The sequence below is a fragment of the Myotis brandtii genome, unplaced genomic scaffold, assembly GCF_000412655.1.
Source record: "Myotis brandtii unplaced genomic scaffold, ASM41265v1 scaffold15, whole genome shotgun sequence".
Taxonomy (NCBI): domain Eukaryota; kingdom Metazoa; phylum Chordata; class Mammalia; order Chiroptera; family Vespertilionidae; genus Myotis; species Myotis brandtii.
In genome coordinates, this window is record NW_005355410.1 from 1,246,876 (window position 1) to 1,267,657 (window position 20,782).

The window sequence follows — 20,782 nt, forward strand, 5'->3', positions numbered from 1 at the left end:
CAGCCTGGGTGAGGGGCTGAGGGCTGTTTGCAGGCAGGCCACACCCCCTTCAGGGTGGGGGTCTTCACTGAGGTGCCTGGCCAGCCTGCATGAGGGACTGAGGGCTGTTTGCAAGCTGGCCAAGCCCCCCAATGGGGACCCTCACCCCATGAGGGTGTGTCCATCTTGGGTGAGGGGCTGATGGCAGTTTTCAGGCTGGCCATGGAAGCAGGTATCTGGGATTTATTTATCTTCTATAGTTGAAACTTTGTAGCCTTGAGCAGAGCCCACAGCCAGCCAGGGCAGGCAGGAAGCTTGGCTTCCTCCATCGCCAGGGGCAACACAAGGCTTCTGTTTGCTCCAGCTCTGTGGCCACTACCATCTTGGTTGGGTTTATTTGCATACTCACTCCTGATTGGCTTGTGGGTGTGGCTTGTTAGTGTAGCGGGGGGACGGGCAATTTGCATGTTTCTCTTTTATTAGATAAGATAATCACCTCTTGCTCCTTATCACTATTAATGTGGCTCATTCACACTCAGTTACATTTGGATCAAATGTCATCTCTTCCAGGGAGCCAACTCTGACTCTCCAGATTGAGTTACATGCCACTGTTTGGAATTTTACATAGTGCATCTCCATTATTTTACTTTCTGTAATTGTGTGCAATTGTCTGCCTTCCTCTTAGGTGGTGATCTACTAGGGAGCACACAATAGATACTTCATAAACATTTGCTGGATTAATTACAAAAATAAAAACATAATATTTAAAATATATCAGTGCTATTGCTTGTAACAGTAATGAGATCCAACTACATAATTGGTTCAGTGCATTTCACTCAATTTTATCCAGTTACAGCACCCTTAGTCCTGCCATTCTATGTTGGGTCTTCTTTACTGGAAAGCTAGAGTTCTGACAATAACCTTTAAATACAAAGCACCTCATCCCGCACTGTATAAGTTTCCTCTGTGTGAGTTTACATTTAACAGCTCTGCAAATGAACATTTTTACCTATGTCAGAGCTTACTCTAAGTCTTCTCTGAGGTTCAATAAAGTTAATCCCCATAACAATTATAATTTTATTATTCCCATAATTCCAATTATGTTTTTTATACTTGGCTTCAATATGCTGTCAATCATCCCTTGATATGCATACATATCCAATGGCATTTAATAAAATTGTACTGCTTTATTTTAGAAACACTAATATTTTTGAAAAATACCTCCTTAAAACTTTTTTTTAATAATGTTTTTTCAATTATAGTTGGCATAAAATGTTATATTAGTTTCAGGTGTACAACCCAGTGATTGAACATTATTGAATAATGTTCAACTTACTAAGTGACCACCCTGATAAATCTAGTACCTATCTGACACTATTCATAGTTATTACAATACTAGAGGCCTGGTGCATAAAATTCATGCACTCAGTGGGGGGAGGGTATCCCTCAGCCCGATCTGCACCCTCTCGAAGTCTGGGAGCCCTGCGATCGATTGCCCCACAGAGGGAGGCCCTACTCACCCGCCAGTAGGTGGCCTGGGCCTCCTTTGGGGCAATCATGGGGTGGTGGCAGGGCCTGCTGACCAATCACATCGCACCTGCCTTGGCTGGCTTGGCGCCAGTGCATATCATAGCATGGTCATCCGGGTGGTGGTTCTGCTCTTCAGCCATTCAGTTGAATTGCATATTACGCTTTTATTATTATAGACTAGAGGCCAGGTGCATGAAATTCGTGCACTGGGGGGTGGGGTTCCCTCAGCCCAGCCTGCCCCTCTCACAGTCTGGGAGCCCTCAGTGGATGTCCTACTGACGGCCACAGTCTGGCAGCAGAGGATCGGAGCAGGTGTCCCGTGTGTGTGTGTGTGTGTGTCTGCTGGGGGCCTGCCCCCAGCCACACCGTGCAGGCTTGGATCAGGCACCCCTCTGTGTTGATCTCTCAGGCTCCTGGCCTCCACTGCATGTTGTTCTCTCCCTTGAGCTGTGGCCAGGGTGGGGTGCTGCCCGCAGGCTGCACTTTCCTGCTCATGGATGGCTGGATCGCCGAGGAGACCCGGGGGCAGGCCCTCCTGGGTGCTGCCTGCAGGCCGCACTTTCCTGTTCTGGAATTGCCATGGCGACCCAGGAGCAGGCCCACCTGGGGGCTGCCTGCAGGCTGCACTTTCCTGCTCTCGGATCGCCATGGTGACCCAGGAGCAGGCTCACCTGGGGGCTGCCTGCAGGCCGCACTTTCCTTCTCTGGGATTTCCATGGTGACCCAGGAGCAGGCCCACCTGGGGGCTGCCTACCCTCCCCAATTTCCTGCTCTGGGATCGCCATGGAGACCCAGGAGCAGGCCCACCTGGGGGCTGCCTGCAGGCCGCACTTTCCTGCTCTGGGATCTCCACAGTGACCCAGGAGCAGGCCTTTCTGGGTGCTGCCTGCAGGCCGCACTTTCCTGCTCTCAGATTGCCATGGGGTCCCAGCTGGCAGCGGGGCTTAGGCAGCACATGGGGGTCCCGGCTGGGGGCGGTGCTTAGATAATATATGAATATTATCTACTTGTCTATTGATGGACACTTGGGTTGCTTCCATAGCTTGGCTATCTATACTAATATAAGGGTAATATGCTAATTAGACCAGATGTATTCCAGACGTCCATCCTGACATGGCCAGGGGCTTCGCCAGCATGTAAATGGCCATCAGCCCCTTGCCCAGGTACGCCCCACCCCCAGTGGGGACCATTACCCTGATGGGGGCATGCCCAGCCTGCAAAGAGACATCAGCCCCTCATCCAGGCTGGCCATGGCCCCCAGCGGAGACCCCCACCCCAATGGGGGCATGGCCAGCTTGCAAATGGCCCTCAGCTCTTCACCCCGATCAGGGGTGTGGCCAGCTGCAAACCCCCCAGCCTCTCACCCAGGCCGGCAATGCCCCCAGCAGGGACCCCCACCCTGATGGGGATGTGGCCGGCCTGCAAACCCCTGGGGGCCCCTCGCCTAGGCTGGCCCTGGCCCCCAGTGGGGACCCCCGCACCCTAATTAGGGGTGTGGCTGGCCTGTAAACTGCCCAGGCCCCTTGCTCAGGCTGGCACTGCCCCCCAGTGGGGACCCCTACCCTGATCAGGGCATGGCCAGCCTGCAAACCACCCAGGCCCCTTGCCCAGGCCATCCCCACCACCCAATGGGACCCCCACCCTGATCCGCCAGCCCCCACCCATGCACCAGGCCTCTATCTATACTAATAAAAGGGTAATGTGTTAATTAGACCAGACATCCTTCAGGACAAAGCAGGGGCCAAGGCAGAGGCAGTTAGGTGGGATCAGGCCGGTAAGAGAGAGCAGTTAGGGGTGATCAGGCCGGCAGGCGAGAGCAGTTAGGGGGAATCAGGCCGGCAGGAGAGAGCAGTTAGGGGGATCAGGCCAGTAGGAGAGAGCAGATAGGGGGATCAGGCTGGCAGGGGAGAGCAGTTAGGGGGATCAGGCCAGCAGGGGAGAGAAGTTAGGGGGATCAGGGCGGCAGGGGAGAGCAGTTAGGGATCAGGTCCACAGGCAGGCAAGCAATTAGGAGCCAGAGGTCCTGGGTTGCGAGAGGGATCCTGGATTGGAGAGGGTGCAGGCCGGGCTGAGGGACACCCCTTTCCCCCCACTGCACAAATTTTGTACACCGGGCCTTTAGTTGTAAATAACACTGCAATGAACATAGGGGTGAATATATCCTTTCAAATTAGTATTTTGGATTTCTTCAGATAAATCCCCAGAAGTAGAATCACTGGGTCATAAGGCAGATCCATTTTTAATTTCTTTGAGGAAACCTCATACTGTTTTCCATAGTGGCTGTACCAATCTGCATTCCCACAACAGTGCACAAGGGTTCCCTTTTCTCTACATCCTTGCCAACACTTGTCATTTGTGTATTTATTGATGACAGTCATTCTGACAGGTGTGAGGGCTTCTTAAAACTTTTGTTTATAACCAATAATTCAAACTAGTTTGCTTAATCTCTAAACAATGTACAATGTTGACCATGTAGTTATGATAAACTTTTAGTTGTTTTAGGTATTTTTACATTTTGTTTAAATAAGTTATGGTTATTTAAAGTATGTAATTGTTATTATAGATTATACAGTATTCATTTGTTTAGATGCACATATGTACATATGTGTGTATATATAGTTGTGTGTATCTATATGTGTGTATATAAATAAATATACACAGATAAATAATTATAGATATGTGTATACATAGATTTCTAAATACATATATTACTAAGCTCTGTATACTGTGAGTGTCTATAAACAGTGTCATCTCAATAGCAATGGAGACATTCAATACTTAGATATTGGTTTTTAAAGATCATTCTGCAATAAAATGAAAACAGGGCCTGGACAATGTGGCTCAGTTGATTGGAGCGTCATCCCATGTGCCAAAGGTTGCAGGTTCGATTCCTGGACAGGGCACACACCCAGGTTGTGGGTTCGATCCCCACTCAAGGTGCATGTGGGAGGCAACCAATTGATGTTTCTTTCTCTCCCTCTCCCTTCCCCTCTCTCTAAAACAATCAAAACATACCCTTGCATGAGGATTAATAAAAAAAAAACACAGGGTTTTCTTAAAGAAATGGCTAATTCTAATATCAAGGCAGGGAAAATACAATTTATGTTACTGTGGAAAAATATAGGTGAGTCAAACAGAAATAAAATTCCCATAATGCAATTTTCTTACTGCCTTAGTGTTTTTATAATGTGTGAGTTTTACATTTTTATACAGAAATAGTATAATATTTTACATGCCTTTTTATTCTTTTAAATGACTAAATAGTTTTAAGGTTTATGAATGTAGAATTTGTTGGATTGTTAATTACAAACTGCTAGATGAAGAACTTTATAAATGAATTTTGATGCACTTCCTTAATTACTATAAGAATCTTCTTTTGAGAAATACTGTTCAAATATTTCAGAGTCCCCATCCCTTTGTCCTTAACTTATATTGAATTTGTTAAGCATTTACTGGAAGTGGTATCTTGTTTTGGCATTTGGTAAAGGTTTTTCTTTAAAAATTTTATTAGTAATTAAATAATTACCAGTTCATACGTGGGGAAAAGCCATCTCTTTTAAACTCAAATATTAACATTCCTATTAGAGTTTAAAGGATCTTAAATATCATAAAGACTAATTTCTTGGTTCATAGATTAGGAAATTGAGGCCGAGAAAGGTTAATTGGCATCTGGCTAGTAGGATTATTTTTAACACAGCAATGAAAAACAAGTCAGCTAATTGGAAAAGAATAAGAATTATTAAAGAGCTGAAAAGTTGCTAGCTGCTTTCAAAAGGGGAATTGATCCTTTTCTATGTCATAAGCTCTTTATTTTCTATTTATAATATCAAATTATCAATCTTACCCAAGAGGAAGAGTCGTAATCAAATTAAAGGCAATGTTGAAAACTCTAAGGAGCTTAAGTTGTTGAATATCAGAAGGGATTATTCTGATAGGATTATTTCTCAGGATCAGAACTTGTAAATGTTTAAGACAATATATCTAAGGAACAGAAAAGAGAAACAAACATAAGTAGAATAATAAAGTATGCAAATTCCTATTCCATTTTAAAAATGCTTTGAATTAATGTAGTAGAATCAGTACAGTAATATTAATTGTCTGTATCAAATATATCTAATACCTTTGGAAGCCTTCAAAATGACTGACCAGCATACTATGCATGATATGTAAAATAGTGCTGTACACATATCCCTTGATTCAGGAATGGTCCTTTTCTAAATGAGAAAGTCATCCTATCTGATCAACCTATGGTTTCATAAGAAGCAAGTATGCAAAGAAGAAGTGAGGAAAGAGATATCTGCAGAAATATAAGGTAACTAACCTTCGTAATCAATGAGGTGGCAGCTATTATAACCAGCTTGTTTCATATACACTGATTTTTCATATGAAATTTAATAGTAGAATATACCATTTAAACCTATGGTCTTTGCTTGATTAATATATTTCTTGCCCTCTGGTGAATCATAATAAGGTCTTACATTAGCTATCTTTAACATTAAAGGAAACCTTTTTATAATCATAAAAATCTACAATTGGTGGAATAGATCATGCTCATTCTTGCAATCAGAAGTTAAATCCTCCAAGTTTGTTTTTCCTTTTCAAGATGACTTTGGCTATTTGGAGTAATTTCCTTATAAACTCTCAGACCAGCTTCTCAAATTCTATAAAATAGGTCAGTTGTAATTTTCAATAAATCTGAAGATCAATTTGAGAGCAGTGCCATCTTAAAAATATTAAGTCTTCAGATCCATGAATATAGGATGTCTTGTCATCTGAGTATACATTTCCTTTAACTTAACAATGTTCTGTAGTTTTCACAGTATAAGTTTTGTACTTTTGTTAAACTTGCTCCCAAGTATTTTACTCTTTTTCATGTAAATAAAATTTATTTCTTATTTTATTGTCAGGATTGTTTGTTGCTATTTTGTAGAAATACAATTGATTTTTGTATATTGATCTTGTACACTACAACTTTGCTGAACTCAATTCTAATATATTTTTTAGTGAATCCCTTCGGATTTCTATATATAAGACCATGCCATCTACAAGTAGAGAAAGCTTAACTTCCTTTTCAACCTGGATGTTTTTTATTTCTCTTTCTTGCCTTGGCTAGAAAGTCCCGTACAATGTTAAATACAAAGTGGAAAGAGTACTAGTATACATCTTCATCTGGTTCCTGATTTTAGGAGGAAAACATTGAGTCTTTCACCATTAAATATGATATAAGCTGTGGTTTTTTGTAGATATCCTTTATAAATTTGCAGACATCCACCTCTATTTCTAGATATTGAATATTTTTATCATAAAGGATGTTGGATTTTGTAAATTGGTTTCTGTCTCTATTGAGATAATTGCATAATTTTCCCCCTTTATTATGTTAAAATGGTGTATCACATTGATTGATTTTTGTATGTTTATCCAACCTTGCATTCCTAGAATAAATATCACTTGGTCATGGTGTAAAATGTTTGCTAGCATTTTGTTGAGGATTTTTGCATCTATATTCATAAAAGATAGTGTTCTGTAGTTTGTTTTTCTTTCCATATCTTTGTCCAGTTTTGGTATCAGCATATTACTGGTTTTCTAGTTTGAATTGGTTTTTTCCTTCTCTTCTATTTTTTTGGAAGAATTTGTAAAGGATTGGTGTTAATTCTTCTTAAGATGTATAGTAAAAATCACCAATGAAGCTCTCTGGTCCTGGACTTTTCTTTGTGGAAAGTTTTAAAATTACTATTGAACTTTTCCCTTTTTATACAGCCATTCAGATTTTCTATTTTTTATTGAGTCCATTCTTATGTTTATCTAGGTATGTGTCCATTTTACCAAAGTTATTTAGTTGGTTGGTTTACAGTTAAATGTAGTATTCTCTTAAAATCTTTTTTATTTCTGTGAGGTTGGTAGTAATGTTCCATCTTCCATCCTTAATTTTAGTAATTTGGGTCTTCTTTTCCTTGGTCAGTCTATTGAAGTTTAGTCCATTTTGTTGATTTCTTAAAGTATCAACTCTTGGTTTTGTTTATTTTTCTCTGTTTTTCTATTCTTAATTTCACAAATTTTTGTCTCATTTTTATTACTTCCTTCTTTATTCTTTCTTTAGGTTTAGTTTGCTCTTTGTTTTTATAGTGGCTTAAGATAGAATATTAGGTTATTAATTTTTCTTTTTTAAATAAAAGTATTTATAGCTATAAATTCCCCTCTGAGCACTGGTGTAAAGGCATCCCATAAATTTTGGTATGTTGTCTCTTCATTTGCAGTCATCTTAAAGTACTTTCAAATTTCCCTTTTGATTTTTTAATTGAATCATTGGTTATTTAATAATGTGTTGCTTAATTTTCATATATTTCCAAATTTCTTTCAGTTACTGATTTTTAATTACATTTCACTGTGACAAAAAAATATATTTTCTGTGATTTTTCAATTGTTTTAAGTGTATGAGACTCACTTTATGGTCTATCCTGGAAAATGTTCTATGTGAATTTGAGAATTATGTATTATTCTGCTATTGGTTGAAGTGTCCCATAGATTTCTGTTAGGTCTAAGTGATTATAGTGTTGTTCACGTCTTCTATTTCTTTGTTAATCTTCTGCTTAGTGTTCTATGCATTTTTGAAAGTGGGGCATTGAAATTTATAAGTATTATTGTTGAAATTCTAATTTTTTTCATTCAATTCTTTCAGTTTTTGTATTCTATGGCCATCTACACAGGTATGTATATATGTATGTATATGTGTGTATATATGTATATATATTATATTATCCTGATAGATTGAATAGAGAAAAACCACTATCATCCATTTTTGCAGAAGGCTGCTATAAAAACGTGCTATAGTATTCACTAATAATGCCTTCTTCTGCCATTCTTCTCTCTTCTCCATCTAGCTGATGTTCAATAGAAGATAATTCCACAGGGTTAAAATATTCTCCTTGCAATAGATTATTCAAGCAATATTGAGCACACAGTGAGCCTTCTTGTTCCTCATCGAAGATCAACAATACATTATTATAATTAATTATTACTGTTTATGTGTTTTAAATAATCTGAGATTTGAAAAGGAGATGAAGTATATATCTATACAGTTTGTTATATTAACATTCTTGTTTACCATTTCTGCTTCTACCTTTTTTGTGTGTCTAAAACTATTTTAATAGACTCTGTCTTCTACTTAAGTCTACCATCTTGAATTTTCCATGAAACTTGTAACAATTTTAATCACCACATTTATGCCAGCCTCTGGTCTTCTATTGATTGCATTTACACTATGCTGATAACTAGTTATCATTAGCCTACCCTTAGTACAGCCCTTCTAAGCCTGGATATTACCATCCTGGTTGGAATATTTTATCTATCCTATATAATAAAGCCCTAATATGCAAATTGACCAAACGGTGAAATGACAGGTCACTATGATGCGCACTGACCACCAGGGGCCAGACACTCAACACAGGAGCTGCCCCATTGTGGTTAGTGAACTCCCACAGGGGGAGCACCACTCAGCCAGAAGCCGGGCTCAGGGCTGGAGAGTGCAGCGGCGGTGGTGGGAGCCTCTCCCGCCTCCACTGCAGGTGAGTGGTAAGGAGTGAGGGGTCCTGGACTGCTGAATGCCTCTTTGGCTAGTATTTGCCCCACTCCCCAGTGCACGAATTTTGTGCACTGGGCCTCTAGTAGCTATATAACACAGATCTGTATGTTAATGGCAAGTTCTATTGATTTCTATCCCTTTAAAAAGTGGGCACTTTAAATTTTACATTTGAAGAGCGCTTATTTATTCATTCTTCTTTTAGTGGATAGAGTATGCTTGGCAGATACAAGGCCTCATCTACAACTATTTAGAAAAGAAGTTAAAATTAACCTGAAGAAAAAAGACCCCTATATTACTTGGAAATTCTTGTCAATTTGTCCTAGTCAAATTTATAAAAGAGTTGTTATATATAAGAAAGGAAAAAAAAAAAACTTGTAGAGAAAGAAAAAATACATTATTACAGAGAAATTATGGAAAATACATTTTTAATTCTATATAGTATTTTAAATAGAAAAGAAGTCAATTTGCTAAAAAATCAATTCACTAAAAGTCAATATTCTGGAAGTTAATTCACAAAACAACCAATCACCCAATGACCAATAAAGAATTGTATAAAGACACAGCGAGCATAATCTGTCATAATTACTTGTAATGACCCATTTATTTAAAATGACAATGAGGCTTTTAGAGAAGATGGCAGTGTAAGTAAATGCGATACTTGCCTCCTCCCACAACCACATCAAAATTAACAACTAAAATACAGAACAACCATCATTCAGTGCTGAGGGCAGTAGTAAACACTTGGTTCAATTTTGTCGGCTGAAACTCAGAGTGAAGGCAAAGCTGTGCCCTGAGGTTGGACCCAGTCAAGAGATTGGACACCACTCAGTCTGACTTTCCCGCCCAGTGTTAAGGGGATGGATCTCATGATATCACCAGGAATTCAAGGCCCACCCAGATGTGATGTAACTTCCTGTAATTCGAGTATATAATAAACTGCTTCCGATGCTGGTGCGCTCTCTCTGTCTGTCCCTCCATGAGAGGGCAGACACCACACCCAGCCCAAGCTTTTAATCTAATTTTGTGTCTGTCCAATTCATTTTTCTTTCTTTTTTAAAAAATATATTTTTATTGATTTTTTACAGAGAGGAAGGGAGAGGGATAGAGAGTTAGAAACATCCATGAGAGAGAAACATTGATCAGCTGCCTCCTGCACACCCTCTACTGGGGATGTGCCCGCAATCAAGGTACATGTGCTTGACCGGAATCGAACCTGGGATCCTTCAGTCCACAGGTCGATGCTCTATCCACTGAGCCAAACTGGTTAGGGCCAATTCATTTTTCTTTAATCCCAATCCCAAAAGCGCCTCCTAACTTATACGAACCGGTTCACGTCTCTCTCTCCTTGCGGGACGCGGAGAAGAGACCCCAGCCCCCGATATATCTGGTTCCCATCATGGGGCAAGTTGGAGGTGAGGCATTTTAAAGGGATCGCTCCGGAGATCGCAGCCGCCACAGATAGGAACAAGGTAGGGAGCGGATTGCTACAAAATGTTATTAACTGGGTGTATAAAACTGGGGAGATCAAGAGACTCAGAAGGAGTCTCCACTCTATTTGAGCTTTAAAAAAGCTACAGCGTGTCCTCTTGAGTTCTGTGTGCTGTCTGTGTATTATCGCTTTGTTTTTGGCTTAATCTGGTCTTTTATTTTATTTTTAAAAAATATATTTTATTGATTTTTTTATAGAGAGGAAGGAAGAGGGATAGCGCGTTAGAAACATCGATGAGAGAGAAACATCGATCAGCTGCCTCCTGCACACTCCCCACTGGGGATGTGCCCGCAACCACGGTACATGCCCGTGACCGGAATCGAACCTGGGACCCTTGAGTCCACAGGCCGCCGCTCTATCCACAGAGTCAAACCGGTTAGTGCTTAATCTGGTCTTTTAGAAGCATGCCGTTGGTTTCAATTGGAAACGGTAAATCGGCTAATTGCTGGGGTTTTTCTCGGGGAGAAAGCGAGCGCGCCATTGCCCCGCCTTCCCCAGTGCCTGACTCAAAAACCGCACCTGGTATTTCTCGGCGTTTTTGAGCCTCCCGCTGCCCGGCGGCCTGGCGGGGTTGGGGGAGTTGGGTCCCCCGCCCCAAGCCGGCTGGCGCTCATGGCCTGAATTTCAACAGGTTTTTTTTCCCCAAGAGAAACAAAGATGCCTTTTTGAAATCCCACCTGGGCCGCGCGGTCGCGGCTGGTGGCTGGAAGACAATGGAGGAGAATTTGCATATTAAATCGCTGGCTTGAGGTCCCAAGGCTACGGGCAGTTTCTCAAGGATGCAGGCATTGGTCTGAATTTCACTTGTAAAATATCTGCAGTATAAGATTTTGTTCGTTTAAAATGTACTGTCATTATTATGTCTGAATTTTTGTCTCGCCGTAAAAAAGTGTTTAGGATTAAAGTTACGATTTACAGAGTTATATAATTCTAGTGAGTTTTCAAGCTAAATCTAGTTAGAAATGAGGATTAATTCTGTAATTTAACCAAGTGTAATGATAAGCAAGTTATCTTTTTTAAACAAAGAAAGACGTTTTTTTTATTTTCCTGCCATGCAGCGTGGCCTGGGGCCGCTGACTCTTCTGGGGGCCACCATTTTGAAATAGCAAAGGCCCGCCCCTCCCTCTGAATTAGCCAATCGCAAAAGGAATGTCTGCTTACTGAGGCAGAATGGAATTTCAGGGGCGGAGTTAAAGCAGAGTTTTACCATGGAAACGCGGGTGGGACAGAAACATGCTTGCCCAGCGAATTTACTTACTATATTTTTTCTGTGAAGATGCTTATTCTTATTGCTTAATAAATTAGCTTTATAATATAATCCAGGTCTCATAATTTCAGCTATATGACAGACCAATGTTTTAACCAGTCAACTTTTATAGAAGCCGACAATAGAAGTTCAAATTCTTAAAAAGCTTGTAAATAGGATCATTCTTTAAAGGTACAGGGTAAAGTGAAGAATATTATTCAGACATTAAATCTAATTATTAATAGCAGTCACCATGAATATTAAAGGAAAGTTATTTAATGTGATTTACATAAACTAATATTATGTCTTAATTCTCTGAAGGTGACCACAGCTGTACAGTGAGAAAATGGGCGAGCAGTAGGCCTGTTCTCCCCAGCAGTTTTTTTTTTCTGACATATGAAAATTTGTTGGGGTTGAGCCCCAGCAGGTCCAGGGGTTCCCAAAGGTGTGGATGGAGTCAGAGAAGAAGGAAGGACAGGGAGGCAGCGTTCAATTGATCATCATGGTTGGGTTCTCTTGCCTGGTTCTATCCAGGATCTCCAGCCAGGTTCTGTGTTTTATTGTCTTGTTACATCTGTATTTATACCAGTTGATTTTAATCCTATCAATTTCTATTCCAAAGGTTAGGGCGTTTCTTATCTCCATTCCAGGGAGTAAAGATTATGTAGCTTAAGCGTGATTGTTCATAGTTAAAGTGATTAACTACCCACCTGGCACGTAGTTAAGGGGTTTTATTCCCTCCCTAACTTAAGGGAAAAATCCCTACCTGGGGAAACAACCTTTCTTGGAGAGGTGACCTTGGTTAAAACACATAGTGCCAAGAAGGGGAGCAAACATATTAAGAACAGTGTGCCATATATGCCAGGTCCCTTGAAACATATGCTGTGTAGATGTTTCTTCCCTGCAGCGACTGTGTCAAGTAGCAAGGATGGACCGGCTTCCGGCAAAAATTCAATGACCAGATTAAAAGTAATTAATTGTATGGTCAAGACCAAATCCTTTAATGTTAAAACTGGTTTAAGTTTTTAATAATTTTTGAATTGGATATATATTTGATGGTTTTTCCGAATGTAATACTTCAAGAATATAACTGAAGGACAGATTTTGTGCACCTCAAAGGGCCCTGAGGTAGTACAAAAGGATTTATTCCTTCTCCCAAAAAAAGAAATAACTAAATTAGACCAATACAATATACTTGGGATTGTATGAGGAAATTCTGACAAATAAATAAATAAAAGGAGAAATTAATTAATTAATAGCAAAGTTTTATTTAAATATATATGCCTTGAATGTCATAAAAAGTTATTATTAAGTGTATGCACAGACCCACAAAGTCATTTTTCTAATTTCTTGACTCACATGTACAACTATCTAAAAAAATATAAATGCCAAGGGGTTTGAAGTCATCTAGAAAACCCTGCCTTCCTTTAACTGAGGACAATAAAAGTTAATGATTTATATTTTCCCTCCCTAAACTAAAGTTAAATAGCTTATGTAAAAGTACTTAAAGGAACTAATAGCAGTAATCCAATTAAGGTTATTTACTGTCCTTAACTTAGGACAAGTAAAATTAAAATAATAAGCTTTATTTCAAATTAATTTAAATTGGCTAATTGAAATGAATGAATATTCAAGAAAATTTAATGGTACTATACAGGAAACTGTTCCTGAAGTATTAATTAAAATTTTTATTGATGGTTCAAAAATTGCTTAACAAAATATGAATCTAAAGCAGTCATATCTTTATACAAAAAATTAAATCTAAAGTTATCAAGACTGCATTAAAAAATTTTTCAAAAGCCTCTTTATATTTTTTTAATACAATATAGGGGAATAATAGAATGATTTCCTGCAAGAATATTACATTAAGCCTAAATTATTTTAAAATTGTTACTTTATAATTGATTTTCACTTGTAATGCCTATGGCAGGACACCTGTTTTCACTGGTATTAAAATGGGCTAAAAGGAAAATGGTCTGGTTAAATGAAAGGATCTCAAGTCTAATTTATAGAAATTCCCTCTTAACATTTGGTTGAGGGTATGTTTATATATTTCCAGAAAATTTCTCAAAGCTCGTGTGGATTCCTGCAAGAAATATTAACTTCAACATGCATCTGAGAGAGGAACTGGTCAATTTAAAGAGGAGTCTGCACCTGGAGCCACGCCTTACAGCTGTAGGTAATCAACCACCCCACCCACAGATAGCAATGATCCCAAGCAGCCCACTGAAGATAAGAAGTGGGAAGAGGACGAAGTGGACAAGAGCCCAGAAGTGACCTGGAGCCCAGGAACACCTGAGAACATCCTTCTTGCATTGTTAGCAGTAATCAGCTGTACAGTAATGCTACCAGGGGCAAATGGGGAGGTATTTTGGAGTATGTTCCTGACCCACCATGGGTAAGACCCCTTACGTGGGTTGATCCTCCACCTAATATAGTCACCAATGATACTAAAAATCTTGGTCATCCAGAAGGACCACAGGTGGGGCAAGGAAGCATATGGGCAAGGTATAATTACACAGGTGTTGCCACCCAGCTTCCCTTTTGTATGACTATAAATCAAACCACTGCTCCCTTGTGTGTAAAATTAAAGAGAGGTTTTTGGCCAGCCTGGACCCCTAAGGATGGGGAAGAAAAAGCTCAAATACATTTATTATCTCTACTTGCTCCGGGGAAAGGTGCAGAAAATGTAAGTGTGCTAAAACACCCCCTCACTAAGCCATTATGTAAAAGGTCTTATGAATGGTACCCCACTGAGGAAGAAGTTAATTGGCAAGACTGTTATAGTAATTATCCTACCACCAGCAAACTTAATAACCATTTTTCTTTAAAGACTGGAGCCCTTATGGGTCTCTGTATAGTAACAATCACACCCTAAAATGGAAAGGGAATGCATCCTATCTCTATGTTGAAGAAGATCACTCCATCTCATGGCATGGAGGAGAATTTGTTGGCCTCAATTGCAACATGACAATTGGCCCCTACAAAGTATGCAGTGGAAATTGGCTGCTGCACTTGCACCTATTAAATGGTATAGTTTTAATTATAGCTCAAATAATTCCATTTCTGCTTTACGAGAAACTCTCAATAAGACAGTATTTGCTACTGCCTGTGTGTTTGATCCGTTTGTGCTCCTATCAGGCCCCATTCAGATGCATCTTAATGTTACAAGCCATCTGTATGAGGTGTCATGCACAGGTTGCACTTTATCCCATTGTATTAATTCTACTTTTCAAAAGAACTCCCTCATTATTTTAAAACAACCAGCTTTTGCTTGGGTTCCCACTAACTTAACTGAACCATGGGAATCTCATCAAACCTACGAACTGTTGCATGATCTAGTAAAAAATCTTAAAAAGACAAAGAAGATTTCTTGGAATGTTAATTGCAGGAATCTTTGCCCTCGTAACGTTACTTACTTCTGTGGGCATTGCTGTTTCATCTATGGTACAGACTGTTCAGACCTCTCATTTCGTACAACAGGTCAAAGAAAATGTAACTAAGACCTTGTCTATACAAAAAAGAATTGACAACCAGTTTGAAATTGAATTGTCAGCATTAAAGTCTACAGTCCTGTGGATGGGTGATAAAATCCATGGCCTAGAGCAAAGAATATCTCTGCAGTGTCATTATAATTTTTCCCAGATTTGTGTTACCCCTGTTCCATATAATAGTGCCCTGCACCCTTGGGAATCAATAAAAAAAATCACCTTCTTGGTGCTTGGGGTCAAGGTAACACAACCCTTGATATTTTAGAATTACAACAGCATATTGTACAGTTGTCCAAGGCAAACTTACAAACCAATTCCTTGAATGCCTGGCAACAATTTAAAGAGGACTTAAAAGAATTTAACCCCTTCCACTGGATATCCTTGCATTTACCTCTCAGCATAACCACTATTGTTTGCCTCATTGTTGTTTTCTTATGTTTACTTCTAGTCTGCAGATGTGGATTGAAGAGTCTTAAAATAACTCAAAACCTTCAAGCAGCTTTCACTTTTCAAGATTTATTAAGGAAAAGTAACAGGGAAGAGTGCCTAGCACAAAATTAATTATTGCCTTTACGGTACTAGGACCTCCCTTAAAGCTAAAAACAACAATGGATTCATGTACGCTAATTCTGTTTTCAGTATTTTTGTCAGCAATATTAAATTTATCATAAAACTAGTATCACTTATGATTCTCAAGCTATTATGAAGTAAGCCAATCGTACTATTAAAATGCAATTATTAAAACAAAAAGGGGGAGACAGATGTTATGTGTCACCTCAAATGCAAACTCAGTCATGATTTTTATTTAAAAAATTTTTGCTTTATATTTTAAATTTTTTGAATCGTGATGCAGAGGGTTGTACAGCAGCTGAAAGGCAACAGGCCTCCTGTACAATAGCCTCAGCCAAGTTAGCCTCGCTGAAGAAGGCAAATACCAGACAACAGTTTTATCAGATTCAATAATAATGTGGGGAAGAGGCTGTATTTTGTATCTTTCCAGAAGGAAACAGCGCAGCCAATCTGGATGCCAGAGCATTACGTGCATCGCCATGATGGACCCAGAGAAGCTGCTTGCCCCATTGTTCGAGGGACTGAGAGTTGCCCTGTTGACAGCAATGCGGAAGAAGAAGTTAACGACTAAAGCCGGCAGAAAGCAAAATTTACTACCTCAACCATGTTTCTGGCCATGCTGACATTGGTTAGCTGCCAGTCTTCTATAAGACATTGCACAATCAACTCTAAGGACTCTGAGTAAATATACACCAGCAGCAAAAGAGACTCTTCACTCAGTAGCTAAAAATATTAACATAGCTGTAGTTTGATTCTCTATTATTGTTGTGTTTGCATTGATATTGATTTGTTATTAGTTTTATTTAGTCAAAGCCTTGATCTTGATGTTAAGTTTTACTTTCAATTTTAGTTGCTTAAATATAGAAAAGGGGGAGGTGCTGAGGGCTGTTAGTAAACACTCGGTTCAATTTTATCGGCTGAAACTCAGAGTGAAGGCAAAGCCATGCCCTGAGGGTGGACCCAGTCAAGAGATTGGACACCACTCAGTCTGACTTTCCCGCCCAGTGTTAAGGGGATGGATCTCATGATGTTGCCAGGAATTCAAGGCCCACCCAGATGTGATGTAACTTCCTGTAATTTGAGTATATAATAAACTGCTTCCGGTGCTGGCGTGCTCTCTCTGTCTGTCCCTCCATGAGAGGGCAGACACCACACCCAGCCCAAGCTTTTAATCTAATTTTGTGTCTGTCCAATTCATTTTTCTTTAATCCCAAAAGTGCCTTCTAACTTATACGAATCAGTTCACATCTCTCTCTCCATATAGGACACACAGAAGAGACCCCAGCCCCCCGCAATAATTCAGAACCACCTGAAATCTAGCTGAATGGAAGTACTACAGCTACGGAATTAAAGAAGAAGTACATCAAGACCAGTAGAAGGAGCAGAGGTGCATGGGGGGAATCACAGAACTGGCTGGTCCCACATTTATGTGTGGTGGTTTAAAATCAGGAGGGATATTTTGGCTGTGGAGGTTTCCCTGAGGAGTGAGGGGTCTCTGCCCAACACGAGGCCCCCAACCCAGGGTCCCAGAGCCACGAAGAGAAGTCTCCACAACTTCTGACTGTAAAAACCAGCAGGGATTGTGGATGAGTGACACAGAGACTGCTGGAGTCCCAGGTAGTTCCTCTTAAAGGGCCCATGCATGGACTCACTCCCTCTGAGCTCCAGCACTAGGGCAGCAGATTGAAAGAAATCCTGGCCACTCACAGAGGAACTAAATTGTCTGAAATCGGGAAAGAGCTGGAGGGACAGCTTTCTCACAGACAGAAGCTCTGGCAGAGGCAATTGTTCCTTTGCTGAACCCTCCCTGCCACAGAGCTGACAAGCTGTGCCATATCTGAATCTCCATCAATCTGGCTCATACTTTTTGACTTGTTTTTGACTTGTTCAGTGATTCCCTGAGACCCCACCCCTCCTTACTTTCAGATTCATCCAAGCCATTTCCAGTGGCTTTTCCATACAACTGGCCTCTCTTCTCTCATTTTAATTTCCTAAAATCTCTCAAACAAGCAGCACCTGGCATCAGTGTGCCTCGTACCTCTCGATAAGGGGCTCCAGGCTTGACACTAGGGCAGCCCACCCTAGTTCATAGCTTGGCCTCTCCCTGGCACCTCCAAGCTCAACACAAGTAGCAGGCATCTGCAGATTGCTTTGTAGCTCATGCTGGGTGGCCTCAGACAGGGCACAGGTAGAGGCTGACTTTGCATCTCCTGGGAGGTCCCAGAGCCAGTACACCTGGTAGTCAGCTTCAACCATACAGGATTACAATCCTACCACCTCCACGAGTGACACAAGCAAGTGGCAGACTCAGTGAGCACCAAAGTCCTAATGAAGCAAGTCCTGCTCCATAGGGTTGGCTCCTACACAGCAGCTCTCCTACTATAATCACAGGTGGTCCTCACATCCAATTGGCTTGGAGGTCAACTCCTCCCAGTGATGCCAACATACATCAAGGCTCAAGTATAATCGGACAGTGTACATAACTCTCACAGGGGCACACATGGAGTGCCCAGCTCAGGTGACTGGGGAGGCGGAGCCACTGGGCCCCACAGGACACCTACTACACAAGGCCACTCAACTAACTCCAGGAGACATAGTAGATCTACATAATACATAAAAACAAACACAGCCAAAATGCAGATACAAAGAAATATGTCACGAATGAAAGAACAGGAAATATCTCCAGAAAAAGAACTAAATGAAATGGAAGCAAGAAAACTACTAGATACTGAGTTCAAAACAATGTTATAAATATGCTCAAAGAACCTAATGAGAACTTTAGGGAACTTACAGAGAACATCAACATAAAAAAAGACAAGTCAGAAATGAAGGATACACTAACTGAAATAAGGAATAATTTACAGGGGATCAATAGTAGAGTTGAGAATCAAGATTTGGAATATAAGTAAGCAAAAAAATACCCAATAAGAACAGCAAAAAGAAAAAATAATCCAAAAATATGAAGATGGTGTAAGGAGCCTCTGGGACAACTTCAAGTGTACCAGCATTTGCATCATGGGGATACCAGATGGAGAAGAGAGGAAGCAAGATATCAAATAACTATTTGAAAAAATGACAGAAAACTTCCCTTACCTGGTGAAAGAACTAGACATACAAGTCCAGGAAGCACAGAATCCCAAACAACATGAACCCAAAGAGGCCCACACCAAGACAAATCATAATTAAAATGCCAAAAGTTCAAAACAAAGAGATAATCTTAAAAGCAGCAAGAGAAAAGCAGTTAGTTACCTACAAGGGAGTGCCAATACAACTGCCAGCTGATTTCTCAACAGAAGCTTTGCAAGAAATATTCAGTGATGAAAAGCAAGGACCTATAACCAAGTTTACCCTACCCAGCAAGGTTATCATTTAGAATTGAAAGTCAGATAAAGAGCTTCCCAGACAAGGAAAAGCTAAAGGAGTTCATCACAACCAAGCCAGTATTACATGAAATGTTGAAGGGTATTCTTGAAGAAGAAGAAGTAGAAAGAGAAGAAGAAGAAGAAGAAGAAGAAGAAGAAGAAGAAGAAGAAGAAGAAGAAGAAGAAGAAGAAGAAGAAGAAGAAGAAGAAGAAGAAGAAGAAGAAGAAGAAGAAGAAGAAGAAGAAGAAGAAGAAGAAGAAGAAGAAGAAGAAGAAGAAGAAGAAGAAGAAGAAGAAGAAGAAGAAGAAGAAGAAGAAGAAGAAGAAGAAGAAGAAGAAGAAGAAGAAGAAGAAGAAGAAGAAGAAGAAGAAGAAGAAGAAGAAGAAGAAGAAGAAGAAGAAGAAGAAGAAGAAGAAGAAGAAGAAGAAGAAGAAGAAGAAGAAGAAGAAGAAGAAGAAGAAGAAGAAGAAGAAGAAGAAGAAGAAGAAGAAGAAGAAGAAGAAGAAGAAGAAGAAGAAGAAGAAGAAGAAGAAGAAGAAGAAGAAGAAGAAGAAGAAGAAGAAGAAGAAGAAGAAGAAGAAGAAGAAGAAGAAGAAGAAGAAGAAGAAGAAGAAGAAGAAGAAGAAGAAGAAGAAGAAGAAGAAGAAGAAGAAGAAGAAGAAGAAGAAGAAGAAGAAGAAGAAGAAGAAGAAGAAGAAGAAGAAGAAGAAGAAGAAGAAGAAGAAGAAGAAGAAGAAGAAGAAGAAGAAGAAGAAGAAGAAGAAGAAGAAGAAGAAGAAGAAGAAGAAGAAGAAGAAGAAGAAGAAGAAGAAGAAGAAGAAGAAGAAGAAGAAGAAGAAGAAGAAGAAGAAGAAGAAGAAGAAGAAGAAGAAGAAGAAGAAGAAGAAGAAGAAGAAGAAGAAGAAGAAGAAGAAGAAGAAGAAGAAGAAGAAGAAGAAGAAGAAGAAGAAGAAGAAGAAGAAGAAGAAGAAGAAGAAGAAGAAGAAGAAGAAGAAGAAGAAGAAGAAGAAGAAGAAGAAGAAGAAGAAGAAGAAGAAGAAGAAATAAAAGGTAAAAAATATGAATAATAAAATGGCAATAAATGCATATCTATCAACAATTAAATTTAAAAAGTAAAATAAATGAACAAAAAATCTAATGAACAAAATACACTGATGAATAAAATAGAACCAGAGACATGAAAACATGAAACAGACCAATGAATCTCAGAGGGAAGTGGGGAGGGGTAGCAGGAAGAGATTAACAGCAGAACTTATATGCATACTAGAGGCCCAGTGCATGAAAGTCGTGCATTTGGAGGGGGGTGTCCCTCAGCCCAGCCTGCACCCTCTCCAACCTGGGACCCCTCAGGAAATGTCCGACTGCTGGTTTAGGCCCGATCCCACCGAGATCGGGCCTAAACCGGCAGTTGGACATCCCTCTCACAGTCTGGGATTGCTGGCTCCCAACCGCTCACCTGCCTGCCAGCCTGATCACCCCCTAACCACTCCCCTGCCAGCCTGATCCATGCCTAACTACTCCCCTGCTGGCCTGAT

The 20,782-nt window shown here is 40.2% G+C and overlaps 1 protein-coding gene across 1 annotated transcript in view; it reads right to left on the reverse strand.

The window, feature by feature from the left end:
- Window positions 1-20,782, reverse strand: part of LRRC63 (leucine rich repeat containing 63) — a 118,618-nt gene that overhangs the window by 58,367 nt on the left and 39,469 nt on the right. The window contains exon 5 of the mRNA XM_005861409.1: window positions 5,354-5,490. Coding sequence (XP_005861471.1) covers window positions 5,354-5,490 — 137 coding nt within the window. The remainder of the gene's footprint in view (window positions 1-5,353; window positions 5,491-20,782) is intronic.